Source organism: Misgurnus anguillicaudatus, chromosome 12 (assembly GCF_027580225.2).
Source record: "Misgurnus anguillicaudatus chromosome 12, ASM2758022v2, whole genome shotgun sequence".
Taxonomy (NCBI): Eukaryota; Metazoa; Chordata; class Actinopteri; order Cypriniformes; family Cobitidae; genus Misgurnus; species Misgurnus anguillicaudatus.
The window spans coordinates 36,649,500-36,676,954 of NC_073348.2; the positions used below are offsets into that span (position 1 = coordinate 36,649,500).

Here is a 27,455-nt window from a genome sequence, read left to right on the forward strand (position 1 = left end):
TAATGATAATCTAAAAAATGTAAATAATTCTATAGGAAATATTTTTAAATCCTCTAAAAATAATGGCTATAGTAAGTTCAGACCTTAATCTTGTATGTGCAAATTGGCTTTAAGGGCTTTTTAAAAATTCTGATGCTGGACACCTAAATCTGGATTTCGTGAAAATCACCCAACTGTGGGTTTAAACAGCACACATTACATTGGGAAAACACTGGAAAAAATATCTGTATTTTTTAAGGTAAAACAGTGCAAATAAGTTTTTTTTACCCCAGATATATACAAATTAAAGAAGCCAAGGTAAGTAAGAGTTGTATGAAAAGAGAATGTACCTGCAAGACAATTAGAGGACAACACATCTTAAATTAACATTACAAAACCATCTGAACAATTACCAACTAGAATAGATATGCATCTTAACTTCCTACTGCGTAGAAAAAAAATAAACTTTGTACTGACTGAATACTGTCAATAGTCTATACATCTATATACACAAGTGCATTTAATACTGCACATAAGGGTGAAATCCATTCTGATACAAAAATTAATACTGCATGACGCTTAACGTTTGCATGGTAACAAAAAAGCACATGCATCATAGATTTTTCTTTTTGGATAAAGAAAATAACAGTCAGTTTCGTCACTGCAACAATGAACAGTGTGACCATTAAACCTTTTTCTTTTTATATAAAATGTTTGCAAAATGAGTAAACATTACTTTAAAGTCGGAACACTCTTCTCGCTGTGCCTTGTAAACTTAAAAACTGAACAAACGTCTGCCATAGCGGCACAACATAAACAAAAGGCTGAAATGGCCACATAAAACGAATACAGTTCTGTATCTGTAAGGTCAGGCATCTGCGAGTTCAGATATTTGCTTGGAGTGAGTTTCCATTATCACTTGCTGGTTTTCTTATAAGTGTCTTGTAGGCTTCACACATCCTGTGTTGAAGAAAAGTGTAGAAAAGTAGGGGTTAAATTGTTAGTTCCCTGGGTTCCAAGACAGTGTACTGTCAGTGTCTTTGTTGACTAGCTCAGTTTGCTCAGTAGTTTCTCTTCGGTCAGTCCAAACTGCACAATGACGGACATCTCCGCAATGAACTGTTCGCAACCCTCTTTGGTCACCTGTTTGCAGTAACGCAAGTCGATGTGACAAATGTTTCCGCAGCGTTTGAAGTAGGTCAGTGATTGGTCTGTAACTCGGTTACAAACTGTGGAAAAAAGGTAGAGAGAATTACAGTTCATAACGGTAACTCTACCGAATTAGATTTACCAGCTTTACCTTATTTAAAAGATATTTCCTGACCCTAGAATAAGTATAGTTAAAGCCATCGACTCTTTTTGCAAGATGCAATGCATCAAATTATGCAATAACAATATACAGATGGGTTGTTTTTCAGCTCAGTAACATGTACCTTTCAAAAGGACTTATTCCAGGATTTTTACTAGGTCCCATCCTGAGATTAATCCTGGGACGTGTTTGCGTTCATACAAAAGTCACTTTAGCAATTCTTTGATTGTTTTTTGGGATCAACACACTGTGTGACACCCTCTTTTGCGTTAGTGTGTTTTGTATACCTGACAGATTGACGTGTGTTAGAGAGTCTCTGGTTGTGGTGCCAGCTGCCGTAAGGATGTTGACGCTCTGGTCAGTGATGTGGTTACAGTAACTTAAATCCAGTCGAGACAGAGAGGGCATGTGTTTTATGATTAGCTTCAGGGACGTGTCTGTGATATCCAGACCAACTAGACAAAGATCCTCAACGTTCCTCAATTTACTCCTACTGTCCAGGTGACCTAAGAGACACACGTGATCCTAAGTTTGTTTTTAAACAACATGACAAAGATGCTATAAATTGACATAAGACCATTTAAAAATTTAATGCACAAATCATGGTCATACTTGAATGAAACAGGAGTTAAAACTACTATTTAATACCTGGTCTGTTGTCTGTTGGAGAGGAAAGTAAGTCTCTTATTTGGTTGTCCTTCAGTCCCTCAACCCACTGAACATCCAGAGTTCGTAGCAAAGGACAGCTGGACGTGCATAAAGCTGAAACAGCTGCCCATGAGCACCCTGCCAGTAAAAGAACCCTCAGACCTGCCAGAATCCAGTACAAAGGTGTCATGTAAGTAATGTACTTCGCAAAAGAGCGATGATCACATCACATAAACAACTAGAGTAAGGGATTCAGGTTAAATGTAGACAGACAATATAAACTGAGCATTGAGCAATAAATCCACCATTAGGCAGATCAGACGTCTGTAAAAGTTTATACGTACCAGGTAACCTGTTGATTAGCCAGCTGAGCTGTTTTTTGGAGATGTTGGTCCAGCTCAGGTCTAGAGAAATGGGCTGTCTGCGGATAATGCCACTCAGCATGAGGGGTGTGATGGACTTGCAGCGGTTTAGATCGATCTTGGTCCAGAGTCTTTTATCACAACACCTAAGAGATGAGTACAAAAGAATTAACTCTACTAAGGGTGGTACCAAGTTAAGATTGTCACTACATTGACCTTGCTTAGCTGGTAGAGCATTGCATGGGTGACGCAAAGGTCATTATGGGTTTGTTCCTTAGGGAACACACATCCTGACAAAGAAATGCAAGTTAAACTCTGAATGGCCGGTATGTGCTATGTGGTATGACACTATACTCTCATTCTGGCATAATAATCAAGGACTTTGCTGCCGTAACATGGCTGCAGAAGGCGTATTGATATTACGCACTGCCGAAAATAGTCCCCTTGGTAACTTTTAATAGACTTTGATAGTTGGGTAACTTATTAAACATTCACCAGAATGAGAGTATAGTCCTAGCCATATCTGCCTAGAAAATCACAACTTTTAATTTTCCGTCGGTCTTAGTGCACAATGTAACTACATTAGAGTCAAGTTTTAAATAGGACAAATATCAAAACTCTTTGGTTATTTTTAGTGCAATGCTAATTGTCTAATCAGATCCAATGGATTATGCTAAGCTATGCTAAAAGTGGTACCACCAGACCCGGAGATCAGCTGTATGGATTCCAAAACGGTAAGAATCAAATGATCAAATCAAAAATCTTTAAATCCAGGCTTATGTCTCATATTCTAATTATGAGATCAGAAGTTTGTTTTTATTCATTGATTTCAATATTTGACATGACTTTACTAAGTCAACATCAACGATATCAAGGTTACATTTTCACAGAAAGTTACGTAGAAAATCAGTAAAATCGCAAAAAATTACTTTAGCTAGGTTTTCACAGGCAGGGTCGCATACATCTTACAAATAAAGTAGGATATCAGCTACAAGAAATGGCTAATTTAGTTGAAATTTAGATTTTTTGCCAATACACTGGAATCAGTAGATGGAGCCAAATCCAGTCTAGTGGTTATATTTGTCAGGATAAGGATTTGGGTGTGGTTACGATCAAAGGCACAATGCTAGACCAATAGAAACACAGCAGACGGATCTAGAAACATCCATAAACTTTTGTTTTTTTCTCTCTTGTTGCAACCAATTAGTTGTACGAATCAGAATTAGTACAAAGGGATCAGGTTTAGTTTATTATTTGCATATTTGGCAGAGGCTTTAATCCAGAGTAACGTGTTACAGTGTATTCAAGCTATGCTTTTTTATTAGTATGTGTGTTCCCTGTGAATCGAACCCCATGACCTTTGCACTACTGATTAAATGTTCTACCCTAGAACCACATGCACGGTGTTTTCACAAAAGCAATGCTCTCTTGCCCAATTCCAGAAAGACCTACCATCTATTCCAGGTCTTGCAGACCTGCATGCAGATGCACAGGTCTTGGTGCCTGAGGTGGCTGAATACTGCCATCCACACCTCTCTCCGCATGACGTGGTTGTTTCCATCATCCAGAGGCAGCCGGTCAGGCGGGGGGCTAATTGGAGGGGGTCGAATCACATGACGCTCCATTTGAACACATTTCGGTGGAGAACAACAAGGGGTCGGCCGAATGAGAGGTGTTGGCGCGGTCCTAATACAGCTCATTGGAGACTTCTCTTGCGGGGATCCATTCAGTTCCCGTTTAGGCCTCAGCCAGTCTCTTAGATGGCTACTGCCATTATTCAATGGCTTTCGGTCCTCTCCATCACTACCCAGTTCCATCTTCACCGTGTGACCATTCTGATGGGCCAGCCGATCCTCTGTCTTTTGGATCTCCTGGTTAAGCTGTTTACTAAGTTCCTTACTCAGTTCTTTGTTGGGCAAGCGAGGTTTACGCTTTGCTTTCCGTTGACCCTTCACCTGCACGTCTCCACCCAAGTTGCTGCTGGGCCCCGCCCGTGGAGAACCGCCATGTGATTGGTCACTCTCTCGTACAGCAGAGGTCATGTGAAGACCATGTTTCACATTTTCTTCTTCGCTTTTCTTCTCCTCCTTTATCTCTTCTTCCTCCTCCCTTTCATCGTCTCCATCCTCCTCCTCTGAGTGCACAAAACTGAACGGTCTTCTTGCCATTGCTTGTCGGTTATCTTCATCATAGTCCACATCATCCTCTTTCTCTGTCTTGATCTGTCGCTGGACTTTAGAGGTTGACAGATCACCAGGCCTTGATCTCTTCTGTGGATTTAAAAGAGGGTCAAAATACATGCTTTGCAAAAATATTATTTGATCTCTTATCTGCTTTCATCTATTCAGTGTCTCGCTACCTTTTTCTTGATATTGGTTTCTGAATCTGAGTCCTTGTCAAATAGTTTCCTCTTCTTGCGGAGTGGATTGTCCTCTAATTTGGGTTTCAATAGACTTTCTGAAGGGACGTCTAAGGAATGTTTCTTAAATATTTCCTCGGATTTGCAGGTAGCACTGTCCTCTCGTTCTGTCTTTGTGACAGGAGAAACAGTAGAGGTGTTGGATTCTGTGGACATGTTTGAGTCTAGCTCTTCCTTTATATCCCGGTTCGTTCGCTGTTCTTTGAGCAGAGAGCCAGGAAGATTGGACGCGTACTTAAAACCCGGTCCTCTTTTTTGCTTTGTCACCAAAAGGTGGAAAGGAAAACAAATAGTAATTTAATATACAAAGTAATAACAGTTAAAACATCTGCCATCATTTTAATCACAATTACTGAGTCTTTGTTATTTACTGTGTAGTTAGATAAGAATACGATACTTACTTTCCCTGTCTTTCCGGCCTGATTGCATTTTGGACACTCCCAGCAGTTTGGCAACTCATCATTCACAACACCTTCGGCATCTTTCTCCTAGAAAAAATAAACAGGAGTAGTTTCTTCCAAACACAAATAAACTGTATATCTAAAATCATAAAAAGAAATAATAGTAAGCAATAATATTGGCCCAACATCACACAGAAAATATTGATACATGTGCGTATCACGGTTTTCTGTTTGCCAATACTAAATCGATTCTCAACAATGCAATATCAATATATTTATTTAAATCATACAAAATTCATGGCAGTTGTTTCATTTAGAGTTTACATCCCTACTACTGGATTACATTCTTCTTGGCTGTTTCTCAATATGCGTTTTTCAGAGTCCTTGTGTTCTCGCTCTACGTCATCATTAGCCGTCTAAGTTTAATTCCAATTCTCAAGAACGCAAATACAAAGGACGCATGAAAATACCCGGATGTCTTCTTGATATCAAGCATGCATTGAGTGCGCTGAAATAGCTTTACGCCCCAGAAGTCATTGCGACAAAACAATGGCGGAAGTCAGGTGACCAACAGAAAGATCGGACACATTTCAATTCTCACAAGTGGGTTCTGTGTTCTCGCGACCTTCTGAGTTAATTCTTCCAAGGTCTCCATGAGAACGCAAGTCTTTGAGTTCTTGGATTTGAGAAACAGCCCTTATCTTTAAACTAAAACAGTGACAGGAAGTACTAGCATAGGGGTGCGCCACATGGTGGTGTGTTCTCAATGACAGCTTTCCTAAAATTATATCCTATTATATTCCTAAATTAGAAAAATCCCAATATACCAATCCGCTGCACAGCATCGCAATGTGTCGTATCATATTGTTGTACAACCCTTGTATTGTGATGCGCATCATATAGTGAGATTCTTGCCGATACACAACCCTACTACAGATTTCATTATCATTCAACCATTACACATGTCATTTTATTTATTCGATCAGTTGGGAAACCAACCTTTAAGCATGCTGGATGCAGGATCTCATTGCAGATGGAGCACTCCATGAGCATCATGTTGACCTTCTCTTCCTCGTTCTCTACTGTGTCTTCTTTCCCGGCCTCACCGCACACAGAACACACTGCGGTGTGAGGAAGAACAGGCTGCAAAACACATACAGGCCAGTGATGACAATGCCCAGAGATACATTTTGACAAAAAAAGCTACACACACATACTGACCGCTATGCACTGTCTCATGATGCAGGACTGCTTCATGCGGCCTGGTCCTCCGAACTTCTTCATATCTTTGCAGAAATGGCACTCCCCACATTCTTTGCGCGTGCAGGCCTCACATCTCCGGCAGCGCGTACGTCTGCGCCGGGCACTTGAGGAACTGCGACTGACTGAGAGCTTTACTCCTCCAGCTGTCGGGCCGGATGGAGACGAGACCATCTTGGATTTCGGCCGATTGGGCGGCCGTGGCTGAAATGCACAGAAGACCGGAATGCTTTCAATGGCATGGCCTTAATTTACAGGAGTCATTACCAAACTTAAAATTGTTTGATAGATTTACAGTTATGCAATTGGCATATGCTTTTATCAAAAGAGACTTACAGTGCATTACAAGGTATACATATATATGAACCTGTGTGTTCCCTGGCTTCGAACCCATGACCTTTTGCGCTGCTAACGTAATGCTGTAAAACTGAGCTATAAAAACTAAACCAGGATACAATAAACACATCTGTGTTTATTGGACTTGATGCAAAACAAAAACACAGTAAGTGAATGCAAAAAGAAATGAATACTTCTCATGACTGTCGACTTTTGAGTCCAATGTAGGACAGGCCATTTTGAGGGTGGGTTTATATGGCTAAGTGTGCGCTTATGCAAATTGTTTATATTCCCCTAGAGGCACTTTAGAGACAATAAAATAGAAGAATGACAGCACCGAACATGAGAAAATATTTCTACAAGTCTGTAAAAACGGATAAAATCTGCCAACAATGTCAGTCAAGTAAAGCTAGGGGAAAAATCCCCCCCATTATTCACTCTTGTGTCAATAAGAGAACAATAAGTCAGGATACAGATGCAGGAACATGCATTAAATAAGTATATGCGTTTCATTCCTGTGTATTTCTGATAAATGTGAACTGTTTCCTTAAAACTTAACTAAACACTTAATTTAACTTGTGTTATGTAATAGAGGAGGGACAAGGCTACGAAAAGGGATGTCAGAATAAGTTGAAGCACTTGTGTATTTGCCATTAAATCTCCCTGATTTGAAGCACCTTCCATTTTTACTCTATTTTCCCCTTTCTGTTATTTTTGGCCATCAGACCAAAATGGCAACAGCAGATTTGGATTATGAATCATCAGCAAGCTCAAGGCTTTCTCAGACACACTGACTCAATAAACAAACTCAATTAATAGTCAAGGGGAATGCCTCTTCATACAGTAATGTTGCAATGTTCCCATTATATTAAGCACAAGGCTGATGATGATTAGGATTTGGTGTACACCATTATACTGATCACGCTTTCCTACCCTTTATGGGGCATCATGGGACGTTGGCCATTAATGCAAATGGATCTGGCCTCCGCCCTCTTTTTGTACCTCAAGTAATGGAGAGGGAAACGTATACAAATCTATTAGCCAAAGGGGGGGAAAGTGCAACCTGACCTCCTCAATTTGTATGCTCCTAAATGGATTTCTCAGCCCTTGAGAGTTAAGATTAGCCGTGATATTGAGTCAAAAGTCTTGTTTGCTCTGAGCTTTGGAGATTATTCTTGCAGTAGAATTGATTTTTCCCTCTCGCTTATGTCCTGCAATCACAGACGAATTGGAGTTGTAATGAAGAAAATGTCATGTTGCTGAAATTTTCCATATGTATCAGAAAGCAGAAACTGCCGTTTCACAACATGTGAGTCATTATGAAACCCAAGTTGGGAGAAAAACAGAAGCGTAAACTCAAGCTTGTGGTCAGCTGAGCAGGGATGTGGCCATCAGTGAGAAATATTTGTGACCCTTCCTGTGAGATCATAATCTGATTATGAGATTAGGGGCATTAAAGTTTGATTTCAATCTTTGAATTGAAATAGTCGGTTACACTTTATTTTATGGCGTCACTGTTACAGTGTAATTATATATTTAAGTACTAAGCAATAATCATCATCAACATGTACTTACTATAGGGTTGGGGTTAGGATTAGGGTTTGGTTTAGGATTAGTTGCATGTAATTATGCATCATAATTAACTGTTATTGCTATAATAATTACATTTAACATGTGTAACAAAGACACCGTTAAATAAAGTGTTACCAAATGGTCTTACTCAGTCAATATTAAAGATAAAGGTTATTTTTCACAGAACGCTATTTCTATTATGTAGGTTGATCTTATGTAGAAAACAGAAAAAAAAACGACTTTAGCTCGGTTTTCACAGACAGGGTCGCATTTCAGCTGTAGCACTCTGTGTTTCATTAACGCAAGTAAATATTTATAAATGATAAAATGTAAGTACTAATTTTAATATTGTAAGTGGGTCAATGACGTGGCGTTAATTATTTTGTGTCCGTATGGATAAATTAAATGTAAAAGAGTTAAAATTACAAAGTAAATTTGCAGATTACTTGCCTAAATTCTCTTTTTTGAGGACCAATTCTAAATTTTCTGGTTTTATTTTATTTTGAAAGAATATTTGGGGGATAATTGCAAAAATGTCAATGTTGTTTAACCGGTCTGTGTCAGTTGGTGTAACTAGTATTTTTTTTTTATAAAATATAAATATATATTTATAAACAAATGTGGAATAAAATATAAATCATCTAGTTCAGTGTAATATGATTTTCTTACATACATTTTTACATAATTTGTCAAAGATTATTTAAAGAACAGAGTTGTTTTTCTGCATATGTCAATACAAATATTACAAAAACGATTTAAAATCTACATTTAGAAATAACTAATATAATGATATTTTAAAATGATTTCTTTTTTTGATGATTACGCTTACATGCCATCAAGGTGGATAAAATATTTAATATTTCTCATTCTTTGGCGCAATTGGCGGTTACACCATTTGACATTTTCATGTCCATTGAATCTTAAAGAATTAGTCAATTTTCTTAAAAAAAAAATCCAGAAAATTTACTCACCACCATGTCATCCAAAATGTTGATGTCTTTCTTTTTTCAGTCGAGAAGAAATTATGTTTTTTCAGGAAAACATTCCAGGATTTTTCTAATTTTAACGGACCCTAACACTTAACAGTTTTAATGCAGTTTAAAATTGCAGTTTCAACAGAGTTTCAAAGAACTCGAAACGATCCCAACCGAGGCATAAGGGTCTTATCTAGTGAAACGATTGTCATTTTTGACAAGAAAAATAAAAAATATGCACTTTTAAACTACAACTTCTTGTCTATCTCTGGTCCTGTGATGCGCCAGCTCAACCCCACGTAATACGCTATCACGCCAAAGGTCACAGATGAGAGATGACGTATGCGAAACTACGCCCCAGTATTTACAAGTGTGGAGAAAGAGGACCGTTCCGCTATTGTTGTATGTCGAATGATACTAAATAATGTCTTTGTGTCAGTTTATCGTTTTAAAATGGTCCGCAGATGGGCGTTTCAAATATGTAACACATGACCTTTCCACGGCATTACGCAATTACGTGAGGTCGCGCTGGCATCACAGGACCGGAGGAAGACGAGAAGTTGTAGTTTAAAAGTGCATTTGTTTATTCGTGTCAAAAATGACAATCGTTTCGCTAGTTAAGACCCTTATGCCTCGTTTGGGATCGTTTAGAGTCCTTTGAAACTCAGTTGAAACTGCAATTTTAAACTGTTTAACTCTTTCACCGCCAGCATTTTTCATTATTTTCACAAAAGTTTAATGCCTTCCAGAAAATGCTCCTTTTTAAATATATAAACATTCAATATATGAATTAAAAGAACAGACCCTCTGCTTTCAAACAAAAAAAACTGTTTCATCCTACCTTCCTGTGTACTGTTTTTATCATCTCTCAAATATGTGTAGGTTTCAAAAACACCAAATTTTGAGCAAAAAGCTGAGATAATTCCATTTTTGTGAAGGACTTTTGATAGAGATCAGATGCAGAGCGATCTTTAAAACATACACGGACATACAGCTGTTTGCCATAGGGCAATACTTCCAGTTTTTATAAGTTGCGGTGGATAATAGTGGTATTGCAGATTGACGAGATAACTCGTCAATGGTGGGGAAAGAGTTAAAGTGTTTGGGTCCATTAAAGTCCATTAAAATGAGAAAAATCCTGGAATGTTTTCCTCAATAAACACAATTTCTTCTCGACTGAACAAAGAAAGACATCAACATTTTGGATGACATGGTGGTGATGGTTTAGGAAAATGGACTAATCCTTTAACTTTCATAAAAATGGTGCAAATGTATTTTTTTATTGCATAAAATTAACATAACCCGCATGCTTTTTAAAACAAGTTTTTTTTTATCATCTTGCCAAACCGTTTTTGACACCGACCCAAATACAAATTGTTTATGAAAAGAGATGTTTTAAATGGTCATCGTTGAACCAGATTAAATGTGAGAGCATGAAATTCCAGAATATCTGGAACTACAGGATTATAACAGAAGAACCCGCAGCCAATAGACCCATGATAAACACAACATCTAACATAAATACCAGCTCAACATTTAAACCTTATTCAACAAATTTAGAACAGGACACAACTACAAAAAAAGAGGAAATAACAAAATGCACTCAAGGTATTTTTATTTATTTTTATTCAGCAGAAAGGGGAAGCCCATTGGCAACCTACCACACAATCTTCACGCAACTGATTTAATCATTAGTGTAAAACCATTGATGATAACTATCCATATCAACAGATAGGATTACTGAGACATTTTAGGAGCAGTCATGGGATTTCATGTTTGTGGTATGGTTTGGTATGTGTGAAAGTGTTAAGGTAAACATACTCAAACATAATAACACTTTGTGCATGACATACCATTACCAACAAAATCAAATCACGCTTATCAAACCGTCCGAATTATTATAAATATTCTGCATGTTTCTACGAAACAACAGCTTAATCTCACACCCAGTGGCACAGACAATAGCACAACAACCTTAAATTGGCAGGGTGTGAAGATAAACTTGCTATTTAGGCCTAACACTTAACTCACAAAACTGGATCAGGCAGATTTCAGCAAAATCAATCCTTTTCACCAATGTTAATAATATAACACACAAACAAAAACACATCCAAAGGTTGCAGGGCCAGTCCCAAACAGAGGTGACTAAACAACTGGAGATTATTTGATAAGATATCACAGTCCTGCTCAATTGCAACTCCTAAAAGTTTCTTATCTAAACAGCACAAAGCAAAAATTTACTGTACAGAATATAACGTAATTCAAAGATAATAAGGTGATTTGAGATGACCTCTGTATAGGTAAGCGCCTAATCCAAGACCTCTCCAAAACTATCTAAGACCAGATATGCTTATATCAGACCTGCATTTAGCCTTAACAGTTTAACAGTAAATCTAATCTGATGCAGGATCAATAAACACCTATAGTATAAGTCCAATATTAAATACGTTGACAACAAAAACATGTCTGGACTGTTTGTACTCAGGTTAGTTTTTTAGTCCCGCTCCTCCCCCTTTCGCTCATCTTGTAGGACCGGCTCAAGAGGCCCTTGTTGGTCTGTGGCCAAAAAGTTAAAAATAACCTGGAAATTGATATTGAGTCAAATAACACAATGATCTATACAAATCTTTGGATCAGTAAATGAGCCGTGAAACAAAAAAAAAGGTTAATTAAGTGTATGTACTACGTTACAAAACAACTGGGATGCATTTTTTAAAAGCTTTGGATGAATGATCATATGGCACGGATCTAACTGTAGCATCCTTTCTCTCAGCGTTTGGCTGAATTTCATTTGAATGTTTTGATTACAAGAGCAACAAACACTTCCATGGAAGAGTCACGTGAAAACCGACATATGCAAAGTCCTCCAAGATCTGGCACGCCTTTCAAACACTCACTCAAGAAACATCTGTAGTAGTACATCCCGAATAAACAAGCACTTAATATTTCTTCTGCGGTCACTGGATTTCACTTTCATCCGTAGGTGTAACGTCTGAAAGTACCTAAAACATTGTCAACATCACGTCATGCTACTTTAGCTTCGGTTTCAAAAACCTGTTGTGACAGTAATGACAAGTTCAGTGAGAACAAACCACATGTGAGGTTTGACTTCTCTACCATAACCAGGAAATGTCAAGCTAAACTAAACACACGCCAAACTCGAAGTCAAAGTCAAAACTCGAAAGTTAGCCAAACATTTCTGACAGCTCTGACTCATCACGTGGACTTACTCCAGTTACACATGCAAATACACACAGTTCGGTTTCACAGTTTGTGATGCCCTGTGGTCCAGAACAATTTGCTAACCTGTTCAGCCTCCGAGCTCTCATAATCCTCCTCGTCTGTAAACGGCGACATGGTCATGGCTTTTAAAGTCCGCTCAACGCTGGGCTAACTGACATGGCTGCAGCTCCAGTTTGCTACTGGCTGCGAGACGGCACAGCCCTCCCTTCTGTTTCAAAGCCTTCCGAGCACAAAGCCTAGAGCAAGACACGCTTATGAATACGAAACGGGGGGAGGGTCGAAAAGCTTTAGAGCCAATGGCTGTATAAGTTGCAAAACAAGCTCATTAATATGCACTGAGGCGGCCAATGAGGAGAGAGCATGTAGAATAAGAGTGCTGCATGTTCAAACAGGGTCATGGGACAAGGAAGAGAGGCCAGTTGGGGCAGTATAGGGCCAGATGGTATTTGATCACAAAGGACACAGACAATGGAGCAGAAAATTCAGCAGCTGGGCTTATAACAGTGGAGTTTTAGTGCTTTGAAGAGGGGGTGTACAAAAGCCAACATCAAATAATGTGTCTCGGTCATTAAAAAAATAAACTAAATAAAACAAGTCTATAAGCCTACATCTGCGTGTGATTGGTTAGGTCTAATTTTCATGCACTTTCCTTCCTTCATTCGTCATTCCACTGAACAACTGTATAATTTCTATCTCCTCTCACTACTAGAATTGCATCATATTTCCTCAGAATACACCTCTTACTATTTTGGTAGCACAACAGCACAATTGTCCTCGGTACTCAACACTTTGTTCAAACTTGAAATCAACGATTAATAAGAAGAGAAAGAAAAGAATAGAATAGAGACAAGTCTGGACAGAAACAAATCGTGCAAGAAGCCAAACAAACATTTTGCTATATATTTGCATTGGCCTTGGGCATATATAACCTGTGAGTTTGCAATAAGCAAATCATATTCACGAAACAGTCGATCTTGAAAAAGAAGCCGGTTCTTCCACATACTTATTTTTCAAGAATAAACATTCTTACCTTGCCCGTCTTTTTTGGCCAGCATACAATAGGAGAACCAGTGATGGCCAACTTCGGATTGTCATCTGCATGTTCCTTCAAGACCACCTGTTTAAAACATAAGGATTTTATTTTTAACCTCCTAAGACCTGGTGTGTCCACATACATGGACATCACTTTTTTTTGCACCATAATACTTAATTCTGTGTAACTGGAACCTGTTGTACACAAACATGGACAAATACACTGCTTCATGTTCAAAGAAAAATATTTGGTTATTATATTTATTGGTTCTTCCTAACCCCAAATAGCTGGAAGAGATCTAAAATGCAAGCCAAAACCAAAGCTCGGGTCTTAGGAGGTTAAAGGTGCATTGTGTACATTTAAGTAAGGATCTCTTGACAAAAATGCAATATAATATGCATAACTATATGCATACAAAATGAACTGTAATGTTTTTATTACCTTAGAATGAGCAGTTTTATCTATATACACCGCTGGTCTTCTTGCACGGAAGTCGCCATTTTGCGCCACCATGTTTTTACAGTAGCCCTAAATGGACAAACTTTTCTACAGAGTGCGTTCTGTCACTATGTTGTCTCAGACTATGACATTTTTGTCCTGTTGCGGCTACTGTAGCTTTACTATGCGTTTCAAAAGAGAGGGGTGAGCTCTGGATTGATTTTTTGGTTGCAATTCATAGACTTACCGCTAAAAATCTACACGCTGGCCCTTTAAATGGAAAACAATGCACAAACATTGTTTGTTCTCAGAAGAAAAATTTGATAACTGAATGGATGGTACAAATGCGAAAATTTGCAAAAAAATTAATAACTATTAAAACCATGTGACCATAGAATAATAGTACCTTACGTTAAGGCTCAAAAACTTAACGTGTTTTTTTCTTAAGCGTACGCGGGTATACCAGCCCAATTGAACGCATAGCAAGGTATTCTTCATTTGAGTCCTACAGAGGTGTTTTTTACGCGACCTGTTACAAAAAAACGACGGTGCGCATACCGTACACAGGTACTATTCTAATGACGAAATCTGCGTCATATGCGCAACTGTATGCTAACCTTCGTGTATGCGTATAAAATGAAGTATACCCAGGTCTTTACTAAGGGTGACATGATTTCGATTTTAAATAAAAATCGATCGAAATTAAGTCACAACCTCGAACTTCGAATAAAAAAAATGGAATCGTCGATGCTGCCATGCCCCATGTCACGTCCGGTCGGCTTGCCAAGCTTTTGTAGTGAGAACGCACATGTGGCCACACGGACCGCCTTCTCTCCGCCCATTTATCTAATCTGAGGTACTAAACAGACACAATGTTTTACGTCTTTTCTGACTTCTGGCGTGAACACACGGTGTACAGCGCTATTTTTAGCCTTTCATTGATAAAACTAAAGCGGCTGATCTCCGCAGTTTCATTTTGCAAGCGTGTGAAAGTTGCGTGATCTTATTTCATCAATAGCGCTGAAAATTCAGAGAAAGCTCTAACATACGCATGTACAAAACACTGTGCAGCATGTTTACTTACAACGCAAGCAGCGAAACCCGACATAATATTAGTTTGCGTCCATATAAACTCGTCATTAGTCCTGCTCGCATTTAAATGACAAGGTGCAAAGTACTGACAGGAATGTTCATCTGACAGAAAGTTTCGTTTTATCAGGTATGTGAGTGTACCATATTTTTCCACTAGCAGCACAACTAACATGGCAGGGCATTTCCGGGTTCAAGGTCAGATATTATATTTCATAAAAGTCTAGTCTAAAAATAGCATAGCTTTTAAGGTAAAAAAATCGAGAATCAAATCGAATCGTGACCTTAGAATCGAAAATGTAATCGAATCGAGGATTTGGAGAATCATGACACCCTTAGTTTTTACAGGGAGCACTTGCAAAGTGGCATGAACTGGTCATAGACTATTGTCGGATCTGAACCTACAAAATTTTGGCTACAAGCCTATTCCTTAAACCACTTCACCCAGAAGGTGTTGGAAGCTGATGCTTTCATTACTAGTATATTACTAAAGGATTCCTGAGAAAAGCTGCAGCTGCCCATTGCAATCAGACCACTGGATGAAAAATAAAAACAAGTGTAAATTAAATGAGGACCTTAACATCATCCAGCAGGGCTTGTGGGTCATCAATGCCCTCTGGAACACAACGCTTCGTCTCTGGCAGGGATTCCAGCTTCTCCACCAGGGCTTTGAGTCCGGTCAGCTCAAACTCTGTTAAGTGGGTCCATTTGCCCGAGTGCTCGATCCCGGGTGAGCCAGATGGAGTTTTGGGACACTCTGAAAGGAGGGACTTTAAGCTGTCTTCAGAATCATTGGCCTGAGTGGGTTTGAAGGTCTGACAGGGAAGAGCTGCAGAGGGCTGAGTTGTCCCCTCTGTCTTCTCTAACTGTGTCTCACATGAGTCCTCACCCATGTCCATCCTGGGATTTGAGACCGGTTCCTCCATTACAAGCTTAGGTTCCGCTGTTTTAGGATATAAGAAAAACAAACATCTACTGCATATATCTTATATGAAACAAGTGCAATGTGATTATCCTAACCAGAGGCAAACAAGAGCTCACCAGTTTGAACAGACTCCCGGCGGAAGTCCGAGCTAAGGTGCGAACGTTTGGTCAAACAGTGCACGTACCTCTCCAGCACATACCAGCACATCTCATAAAAGAAAGGGTAGCGGAATTTGGAGTGCACCTGAAATACATTTACAAAGTATTCCTCATGTTAATACACAAATATTACCCACAGGCCTAGATAAAAACCTAATATAATATAAACCCAGTTAAAACTGCACAAGAAAGAGCTCTCACGGTATGAGAAAATGACAACATGATTAAGATGCTTCTCATGCTCATAGCGTTCCATTCTGGTTCCTCTCCCGGGAGAAACTCACATTCTCAGAGTTATGGAGGGCTTCTGCTCTCATTCCCTCATACTTTCTTCAGCCAGCGCTAAATTTAGAGCACTGCAATAACGTGCCCCCAAAAAAACACAGTTGATGCCACAATCTGTCTTTTCTCTGACTGCTCTGTCTAGCAAATATAAAAATAGCCCAGACCCCCATTTCTAAGCTCTGCAGCAGATGTGGAAGTGTCTTGGCTTGAGAAAGACGGTTGCTAGTTTGTTGCTTTGAAGCGTCACCACAAAGTAGACGTGTACTGTGTCGTCCCCAACACTGCCTTTTACCTGTCAGTGATTGTCCAGTCAGAGGCGAGATGACAGATATTTTTTCTGCAAATCTTAGTTTGGTTTAGAGACTAAGACTTTGAAGGCAAATTTTTTCATCTGAATAGGCAACACTATCTCATGGCAATTCGTACGACTTTGTTTTTGCCCCTGTGATGTTGGGGTTAAAGGTGGGGTTTTGTTATTGATTTTTTTAAATGATAATTGTAAGGTTTTTTTGCAATTCACTTCTTACAAATTCATACGAATTAGCCAACACATAAAATACACACAAAAATTTGTGAGATCGGGTTAGAATGGTATGCACATACTAGGGCTGCACGATGAATCGCATGCAATACTCATACGCATCTTGTCAGTAAAGCCGGTTCCTTGGCAGGCGATACGCATGCGATAATTGTTGCGAAATTGCCCCGACTGTTAGTGAACTACGGCTTTGTGTAGTAAATGCTGCTCCATCTGAAAGCAGGTAAGAAGAATTTACTACAAATTTAAGACACCGGCTTTACTGACGTAAATCACGTGCGATTTATTGTGCAGTCCTAGCACATACTGTATGCGCATTGCCAGATTTATGTAACCAGATTTTCGATCGTGCATGTGAGTACGATGTAATACGTAGGCCAGGAGAGGCACTGTGCACTTGTGTATGCGTAGGAATCAAATAAAGTATACTTTTGACTGTGCAGGTATGAAAAAGATGAAGTATACTTGAGACTATTTTCTGGATGTTAGAGGTTTTATAAAAATTGTCTTTACTATATGGGCCTTTAAAGGGATAGTTCACCCAAAAATGAAAACAATGCAAAACTCGCAAGACCTCCATTCATCCTCAGAACACAGTTTAAGATGTTTTATATTTAGTCCGAGAGCTTGTTGACCCTTCATTGAGACTCTATGTACGGTATACTGTCCATGTCCAGAAAGGTAATAAAAACATCATCAAAGCAGCCCATGTGACATCAGTGGGTCAGCCAGAACGTGTCGAAGCATCGAAAACACACCCCGGTCCAAAAACAACAAAAATGACGACTTTATTCAACTTTGTCTTCTCTTCTGCGTCTGTTATGAAGCACATGCGCGAGACTAAAGTCACGTGACTGCAGTGACGCGGATGACGTGTTATCCTCAGACATGTTTGCGAAGTTTTTTTTCTTTCAAACTTTCAGTGTGCGTCTCCCCCAGACTGTAAACGAAGCCCAGGCGCACAAAAAACAAACAAACAGCTGGGGTGCACCAGATAACACGTCAGCCGCGTCGTACGTCATCCGTTAGAGAAGACAATGCTGAATAAAGTCATAATTTTTGTTATTTTTGGACCAAAATGTATTTTTGATGCTTCAACACATTCCAACTGACCCACTGATGCCACACGGACCACCCCGATGATGCTTCCATTACTCTAGAACTAAATACAAAACATCCCAAACCCTGCTCCGAAGACGAACGGAGGTCCTACGAGTTTGGAACGACATGAGGGTGAGTCATTAATGACATTATTTTTCTATTTTTGGGTGAACTATCCCTTTAAACTGATATATTAAAGCAACAAGCCATTAAAGGTTGTGTAATACAGTGGTTTGCGTATGGAGTCTTTATAAAAACATAAAACAACTTCAAGTTTATCTATGCTCAAAATTCCCAGCAGCAAAATAAAAAAACACTTCAGCACTGCTCCCTCTTTTATCAAATACATGCTTTACCTTTGTCCTATTCTCAATTTCATAGACAGTGAGTTGCATGGGAATGTTAAAACTGTGCAGAATATTCCCGCCGAACACCAGCGTATCCTCTGGAGTGTAGACAGCATGGATCCAACCTGCACGCACACAAAGATGGACAAACGTTTGAATGCCTAATTTAAAGACAAGAAGACGTAAACAAAGATTTCTATTGGAAACTCTGCTTCCTTAAGGTGCCCTTGGGGACTATTCATGAACTTACCCATTTGCAAAAAAATACAGTTAAACCTAAACAAAAAGAATGGATTGCCAAAAACTCATCAGGATCTCTTAAGGATCCTCTCAGTGCTTACCTGAAGGGATGAAGAACGTGTAGCCCTGTTCCAGCTCTATTCGCTGACAGCCATCAGCACGGTCACCCAGGAAAATATCGCTCTGTTTACCAGAAACCACCCAATCCTCATAAAGAGACAGATTGTGTAAATTCGGAGGAATCAGCCAGAAGACCTGAACATGAGAAAGGGGGACGCAGGTGTGATTCTAAATTGGGATATGATTTTTCTTCTTTAAAATGAATAATTCACAACCTCTCGTCATTATTAATATTTTGGATGTGATTTATTTATCGCTCTCGTTCAGGGGTGGCCAAATATAGTAAGGTGTAAACTAGTAAGAAAAAACTTTAAAGACTCTAAATGGAGATGATATTGGAGATGATACAAGTTATACCATGTAAACATAAAAAATACAGCCAATTTGTGATATTTAGGAAAACAGAACCATTTTCACCAGTGATCATTGCATGTTTAAAATTTTGTTAATACAAGCTCATACCCTTATTTGCGTGTTAAATTAAAACAGGCAAAACTGGTTTACTTTGCTTCCACTAGTAAACAGATTACGTAACTCCTACAACCGTTCCTGCAAATTCCTGTATCATCATTCTTTCTTGCGCATGCCAGTGCACTTGTTTGAACTTTCAGTGCAGATATTATCTGATACCCTCCAGCAAACACTCGCATCCACAAACACAAGCAGCATTATAGCTGACAAGGCAACCCCAGCTGCGATACAATGCAAACAGAGAAAGGATCATTTTCAGGTCCTCTGGACACCTGATCTCAAAGAAACAATACTGTAGCCTTCTGCACCCTTTAAACTTACCACTAAAACCAGCTTTAATGGTTTTAACAAAAAAAGTATAAGTGCATCTCTCCTTTATTCAATCAAACTATTAAACGTTTAAGTAAGAACCTGATTTGCATGCTGAGAAAATGCATGTGGTGCATGCAAAGCAAAACTCACCAACCCCATGCATCATTGGTAAGGTATTGTGCATTTGCTATGCTGTCCCTTTAGCTTTTTGCTGTACAGTATAGTTGTTCTTAGAAAAGGGGTATACTATGAGATAGTCTGATATGCTTTAGGTCCAGTGAAAGTCCATGCAATTTTTCTCACTGTATCATTTATCAGGTAAAAACCCTCCATGACCATGATGGCTTGTTTCCCATAGCTCTCCAAACGTTAATTCACTTTCTATACCATATCCAAATACATTTAGAGTTCAACCTCACATATGACATTAAATATAAATTATAATTACATGACATTAAAGGGGACATTTCACAAGACTTTTTTTAAGATGTCAAATAAATATTTGGTATCCCCAGAGTACATATGTGAAATTTTAGCTCAAAATACCAAGTTAAAATTTTGACTTTGTAGGTGTGTGCAAAAATGTGCTGTTTTGGTGTGTCCTTTAACATGCAATAGGCTGATCTCTGTACTAAATGGCAGTGGCGTGGTTGGATAGTGCAGATTAAGGGGCGGTATTATCCCCTTCTGACATCACCAGGGGAGCAAAATTTCAATGACCTACTTTTTCACATGCTTGCAGAGAATGGTTTACCAAAACCAAGTTACTGGGTTGATCTTTCTTTATCACATTTTCTAGGTTGATGGAAGCACAATTATAGCACTCAAACATGAAAAAAGTCAGATTTTTATGGTATGTCCACTTTAAATTAAATGTATTGGTGAAAATATATGAAGCCTTCAGATGCAAAACCCTCTAAGTGCGTCAACGTTTCTTGTAAATGAGCTGTTATTATCAGTCTCTTATGTTTAGATTCAGTAATTTTGACTCTAATAGCAATGAAAGGGTTATTAGTCAGTAATTGAAATGCCTTTTTTTTTTACAAATGTCACTTCATTGGTATTCAACAAATTTGACTATCTCTTGCTGCAAAACCCTCTAAGCGCATGCTTTTTGAACGTCCAAAAATGTCTCCAGTAAATAAAATAAAATTTTATAAAATCAAATAAAAGTAAAAGGCTCTGACTATTTCGTCAGTATCATTGTCATTTTGTGCTGATAACTAAGGCAAATTTTATCTGAGTTTAACAACCAAGGCTTTTAAGTGTGTCAAACAGCATGTGCAATAGTAACAGTGTGCAAAGTTTAATAATTTAATAAGCACCAATAACTACAAGAACACTTGCCTTCCTTCCTTTGAAGACATGGTACCATACCGATGTGCCACCAAAATCAATGTGGAAGTCAGTAAAACAGCCTTTTACGCTCATCAGACAATATCTATAAAGGGAAAGACAGTATAGGATTGATTCTCAACATCTGCAAAGATAAAGAAAAATTATAAATCCCCAATGTGGCATTCTAAGCACTAACAAAATGTTTATTTGATGACTGAGATCAACCACAACATGAGAATGTTATTTTCCTTCAAAACCATAAACAGTGGAATTTCCCCTTCTCTATCAACAGCATTGTAAAATATGACGACTTTAAACTATGTAAGAACATGTTTCCGTATCATTTTAGATAAATCAACATATTTTTTTCCTTGTGTGAACAGAATATGAAACTCCAGTCATTCTTTCAGATAAAGCCGCCTCAGCACTAAGACAGAGATGGGAGCTATTTGCGGCTTATCCATTTGTCATCCACACTGTTTAGAAAGAAGCTAAATTAATCAAACCACAAACATTCTCCCTGCCTGGTTGAAATTTGTCATACTGTGCCAGTAGAAGAAGAAAGTGAAGGAATCGCTTAGCTCTAATGAGCAAGAGCCATCGCTCACCACAGGCGTCTTTCTTTTGAGGAATTAACTAAAAATGATTAGACATCAATCTCGAAACAAACCCAGATGGTTGAGGATTTGAGAAACGGCATTTCTATATTTGGAGTCGCACCAAATTACGGATCTGTTGGGTAGACTTGACTGACAATTAAATTATTAGCAAACACATTTGCATATGACCCCTCTCTACATATAGCAAAATATGCTAGTTAAAGTTTTTTCCATTGTAAGTGCTGGATGATGTCATTGATGATTACATCAAATATACAAACAATCCATCCGATAACTGTGGTTAACAGAGTAGAAATAAGTCAACATGTACACCTTAACTATTCATTCTTAGTCATGATGAGCAGAACACCCCTGTTTATTGTTTGTAAAACCGTTCCCAGATTCAATGTAATATCTCATGTGATTTAACTGGAATCATCCAGTTTTATTCAGAAATTTAGTCTGCTCGGGTTTCACGAATAAAGCACACACTGAATGTAGATGTAACACAAGGGTAATACATTGTAACCTGAATCCACAGGGGTAGTATCCTATAACTGGATCACTTAGATGACATGTTATGAATAAATAAGCAATAGCTACATCGCATCTTGACCGAGATATTAACTGTGGTTTGAACCTTTTTATGAAAGACAGGGATTAGCTTAAGCCAGGACTAGACCTGATTTTAATAGGGAAATATGACTAGTTTTAACAAACATACCTTACTAAAAACATTACTTATGTGCATTTTGAGGCAAAACAAAGGACACTGGTGTATTTTAAGATACGTCAGTGCAAGTTGTTTTGAGTTTGGACAGCTCTTACATTTATTTTAGTTTAGGACTAGTCTAATCCCTGTCCGGGAAACCACCCCATAATGTTCGATGATAGTATTAATATTAAGTTAACTTGTATACAACAAACACACATAAACATCCTTATGGAGAATCAATAGTAAAGAATGACTTAATTGAAAATTTAATGTAGGCAAAAAAACATTTTGACAGCAAACACAGATCTACAATGATGCCCTAAAAAAGGCATGATGCAAATAAAATTAAACCTTGATGTTTGCAAAGAAACTGAAGACTCTACATGCGTCCAGTCACAAGAAAGTTAACCAAACTTTACCAAGCTGCTTTAAATCTTGAAATGATCTCTAGCGGATTGTTTACATCACCTGTCCATAGTTTACAGTAAAATAAAGAAAACATACCCGATAGTTTTTCATCCCTTATTCGCCTTGGTATTAACATCTGCCCAAATACCCCAGAAGAAAAGAACTATAATGACTTATAGCTCCAAATTCGTCTTTTATAAAGAGCACCATAAATACAGAGTAGGGAGGAGTTAGTTGGATAGACAGCACGAGAAAGAGAGAGACCGATAGAGAGAGAAAGAGGTTTCATGTGCAGGAATGGAGTAATATTCCGATTGGCTCAAGAGGATTCATTGGGATACTGCAGCGGCCTGAAAAGATCCGCCCCTTTTCCGCATTAGATATCTGCTGCCTAGCAACCAGCTGGAGTCACAGCCAGCTGCAGGCAAAGAAATGCGCAGCATGCGCTGAGGAGCGAAGCGAGGGACTTTGGGAAATAAGCAGACCTCATCTTTGACTAATACAGTTAGTCTAAAAACAGATTCGATCAGTGACAACAACAAATAGGTGATGAAAGAAAATTTGAGCTGGCAATGTTGAAATAACATATGCTAAAAAAATCACCTCTGAACTTTGGGATATTTCATCTCAGACATGACATTTGTGGCTTCTGTTTGTCTTTCCTTTAGATGTCGTGGCCACATGTTGTCTACCCAGTCCACCAAATCCACCTGAATAAAAAACAAAGACAGACTATAGGTAACCAAAACCTTTGAAGACGTCCCACAAAACTCCCACAAATTGAGACAAACAGTTGTAAATGGAGGGTGACTGAAGGTTTACTGCATACCATGCAAATATTTTTACAAGTGCCCAGTAATGACATTTTACGTTTTTAAATAATTTCTACGATTTAATTCAAAGCATCAAACACAGAGCAAAGCTTCTATATTAACACTTAATCTCATGCATCCTATAAGATTGATCATAAAGTGAAATGGCCATAACCAGTTTTTAATCATTTAAAGAGATGGACTGCGCTCCACATTTCTTACCACAGTGGGTCTCTTGATCAGATTCTCCAGTTTGGTGTGACTAAACTCCAGACTGATAACGTTAAACAGCTTGTCACGTTCCTCCACAGGTGTCTCGTAGTAGCGCACAAACTGAGCCATGCTCATCTCAGAGCCTTTCTGCGTACTAACATCCATCACATCAACAGCCCGCCTACTGCCTAAACGTTCATGCAGAAACAACACAACTTGTTAACAAAAGAAATTATTGTGCATGCTGTGTATTTGAATGTATAGTTCAAATCTGCCAAATGCATAAATGTAAATGTTATGAAAAACAGTGAACGTATATCTCGATTTGCACAAATGGTAAACTTTTACTCAATTTACATTTTTATGCATTTGGCAGACGTGTTTATCCAAAGCAACTTATAGTGCAATCAATGTAAACATTTTATATGCGTGTGCACTTGGGATCTAACACATGACTTTTGCGATGTTACAGCAATTTTCTACCAAGTGAGCTACAAGAGCACTTCTTTTAAGCACCCAAATACACATGGCATGGCCACATTAGATGTAATTACACAGTAACACCACAAGAGGTCGTTACAGACAAAGAATAGGGTGTCCAGATTATTGTTATTGTAAGGAGCTGCTGTTAACTTGTATAACAGGACAAGTTTTTCCTATAATGGCAATATAACTTTCTTTTTTTTATAAGAGTCATAAAGTCACAACATTTGCAAGTATCATACCTGTAATACAAATGTTCCTCATTAATCTTAAAAACTGTAAACGAAAATGGACTAAATATACAATTATATTGCTGAAATCACTTCTATAAACCTTAAATATCCAAAGCTTGACTTAAGTAAATGTAGCATACTTCTAAAGCATTATGCAAAGCCATGGAGTACCAGGTACATGTTTAGCTTCATTGCCGAGAAAGCAGAACTTATAACTGTTCATGCAAAACAAAGAGTCTAATTATGCTGTAAAGTAAAAAAAGCTATTCATCTGTTCATCAGGGATGAATAATAAAGAATAATAGTGAACAGGCCTATGATTTTCTACTGCAATCATGTTTAAAATCAATACATTTCAATGCATTTCACCATCTGTAATTAATTAATTTCATACATATTTGTAAAGACAGAAAGTCATAAACAGATTAGGCTATAAAATAAATACATTGAAATTTTTATATGTAAATGTGCACTTACCAACCAAACCCTTGATTTCACTTATAGTAAATTCAGGATCTGGCATTCTGCATCAAATGAAACAATTCAGATTAAGAATGTAACTTAATTTAAATCTATGTGACATAAAATTATACAATTATATATTGTTTTACCTAATTCCTAGTCCATCTTTGGCCTTAAATATAAGTGGAGTTCGGAGTGCCTCTCTTTGAACATATTCATATGTAAAATCTGAGAATAGATTAAAAAAGCAAATAAGTTTGTGCGTTTAAACCAATCCGTGCATTTTACATGGATTAGTTAAAAGTTTCCGATATACATACATTTTGAAGATAACTACTTTTAAATTTTGTATAAATAGTCTTTAAAAGTTACTCATGTTGTAGTACTTATGCAGCATATACCACGATACTGTTTCAATATATTGACTGCTGGCTGGATATTACACAGATGTTGATCACATATTTGCTGATATACTCTAAAACAGTGTTTCTCAAACTTTTTTGGCATGCGGCCCTCCTGTGTACGGTGCATCCCTTCGGTCCCCAAAGAAAATTCTGGGAAAGCATTCCAAAACTTAAAATTTCAATTAAACAAAATATATTAAATCATACAATGTGCATTACATGTTGGATAGTAGGTTTATTTTTCTGAGGATTAATTACACAGATATTATGACAAATTAATTAATTTTTTTAAATGTTATTAAACTGGGGCCCCCTGGCACCATCTCAGGGCCCCCATTTTGAGAACCACTGCTCTTAAAGAATAAGCCTCTCGTAATTGCACAATGGCATAACTTTATGTAATAAATCATAATAATCACAAATGTTTATTACTCAATATTATAAAATATGTCTAACTTAATTATTTAATACAATATTCACATACCTTTTCCGTCCATATAGTGAACCAATTCACTGTTGTATAAATGACTCTCAAGTTTATCTTCCACGTTGAAGCCCCTGATGTTTGTGATCTCCTCAACATCCGACAAATCTTCGTTTTCATCGTACATCCTCCTGCAGATCGAGCGCTAAACGCGGAGAAACACACATGTGGTGCAGATAAGATGTTGTTTTATATGAGATATAACGCTGATTGGTGTTAATATTAGTTGAAAAAATGCTTTATTATTAATAGGCGCAGCCTCCATGATTAACAGTGAAGATATTAATTGTAGGCCTTAATCGCCCACGGCGTATAGTTGTTATATAATTAATGCGTGTCAAATCGGTTCGAACCGAGTTCAACTTCATAATACATATTAGAGATGTGTGTTATGGGGCAACAATGTGCCATGTTTCCCACGGTTACATTGTGGCGAGCGCATGCACGTGAAACATCGCTTTCTTTGTAATATGAAACATGTGTCCTTTCCTGTTTACCACAACATGAGCTAATGAATTTAACACATACATCCATCGTACGCTTCTCTTAACACTCGTATCGCGTTAACCCCGCAGCGATCCGATTCAGGCCACTAAACACAATACAGATGGATACGATATTGAAAGTCCGATATAAAACGAGTCTTTGAGAGGACAGGTTAAACTACACACCAGTTTGCGTCCCGATTCCGCGCACGCTTCCATATCGGTGTCTTTCGTCCGTTTTTATTCTCTCAGCGCTTTTTCTGGACCATATTTAACGCCCAAAGTTGAGCACACTTTCGTTGCTTGTATTGAAAACTAAACTAGGAACCATTTTTGTGTAGTGCAACGTGACGTCACGGTCAACAGAATCAAAACATTGCAGATACGTCACGACTCGGATGGTATTTATTAGGGTATATTTGTCCGAGTATTTAGGAGTAGACAGATAGATAAATAGAGGATTTAAGGGTGGAAATAGTTTTTGGGGCGGTCAGAAATCCCGTTTCGATATCTTGTTTGGCACGCGCGATTCCGCACGCACGCGCTGCAGCTACTGACTGGATCTGATGATGCGCGTGAGTGTAACAAATATTGTGTTGCAGTTAACATTTACCGCTGCTTGGCCATTTAATTTTACACTCCCACGTTATAGTGTCGCAAAATGGACGTCCAGGAAAAACATGTGCACTATAAACACAACTCGACTCATTTTTATTTCTTAAACATTATTTACGGATTTTTAAATCATGTCACTGTGATTCATGATCTTACCTTTATAAAGCGCGTGTTCCACGTGCTCGAGATCATACAAGTGCGTCTTAAGACTATTTAATTTAGTTTTTCTTTTAGAAATATTATTTCAAAATGTTAAACGGGCACGTTTTGCAACAGCTACAAAAACAATGTCGACGCTTTAAAATGACTTCCAAATAAGAAGGAGCAAAGCACACTATCTTAAAAGTGTTAGTAGCAATACAGCTAAGGTAACTATTTTTAAAAGTAATGATAGTGTTTTATTTCTTAAAAACTCGCGTGCTGTTCAGTAAATCAATAAGAGAAATTGTCCCTACCAAAGTAATTTTACATATATTTAGTTTGAGGGTCACAACCTGCTGGGAAATCAGTGTTGTGCTGTCGCGAAGAATTGTGGGTAATGCATGCATACACGATGCATCCAGTTTCACTCGGGCAAGCCAGCTGACAAGAGATCCTCAGTAACCCGAAGCAATGCCGCATTTCAGCTGAATCTCGTGAATCTA

At 38.2% G+C, this 27,455-nt stretch overlaps 2 protein-coding genes across 8 annotated transcripts in view; one reads left to right on the plus strand and one right to left on the minus strand.

Moving 5' to 3' along the window:
• Positions 1-207: 207 nt before the first annotated feature.
• On the minus strand, positions 208-27,448 carry kdm2bb (lysine (K)-specific demethylase 2Bb). Of its 6 annotated transcripts, none has more exons than XM_055207754.2 (21): positions 27,306-27,448; positions 25,712-25,856; positions 24,973-25,051; positions 24,839-24,885; positions 23,655-23,833; positions 23,224-23,330; positions 20,908-21,001; positions 18,759-18,912; positions 18,427-18,542; positions 16,105-16,231; positions 15,639-16,006; positions 13,534-13,620; positions 6,340-6,582; positions 6,118-6,261; positions 5,119-5,205; positions 4,658-4,975; positions 3,751-4,568; positions 2,281-2,444; positions 1,937-2,098; positions 1,576-1,794; positions 208-1,208 (listed from the first exon to the last, which is right to left on the minus strand). In XM_055207754.2, the coding sequence occupies exons 1-21, from the start codon at positions 27,357-27,359 to the stop codon at positions 1,027-1,029; spliced, it is 3,894 nt and encodes a 1,297-aa protein (XP_055063729.2). In that variant the 5' UTR covers positions 27,360-27,448; the 3' UTR covers positions 208-1,026. The 6 variants fall into 6 exon arrangements, with proteins under 6 accessions (XP_055063729.2, XP_073730595.1, XP_073730596.1 ...); XM_073874494.1 differs by having other exon boundaries at positions 4,658-4,982; positions 5,117-5,205; XM_073874495.1 differs by lacking the exon at positions 27,306-27,448 and adding an exon at positions 26,968-27,150 and having other exon boundaries at positions 4,658-4,982; positions 5,117-5,205.
• orai1b (ORAI calcium release-activated calcium modulator 1b) overlaps positions 1,993-27,455 on the plus strand; it is a 30,209-nt gene continuing 4,746 nt past the window's right edge. The window contains exon 1 of one of the 2 annotated variants that reach the window (XM_073874500.1): positions 1,993-2,126. Coding sequence is in view for 1 of the 2 variants with exons in the window: in XM_073874499.1 (XP_073730600.1) it covers positions 26,763-26,771 (9 nt within the window). In the remaining variant the exon portion in view is untranslated. Of the gene's footprint in view, positions 2,127-26,632; positions 26,772-27,455 lie in introns of those variants that run through there. The other variant, XM_073874499.1, reaches the window with a different exon arrangement.

What these genes read in the sequence shown, in the direction of transcription:
- kdm2bb (XM_073874494.1), bottom strand. Translation starts at nt 27,359, where the DNA reads ATGCATGCATTACCCACAATTCTTCGCGACAGCACAACACTGATTTCC. An exon ending in TCATGAGACAGTGCATAGCG is followed by an intron (nt 6,262 to 6,339) that starts GTCAGTATGTGT and finishes TGTGTTTTGCAG; the next exon opens with CCTGTTCTTCCTCACACCGC. An exon ending in AAACCAATATCAAGAAAAAG is followed by an intron (nt 4,569 to 4,657) that starts GTAGCGAGACAC and finishes TTAAATCCACAG; the next exon opens with AAGAGATCAAGGCCTGGTGA.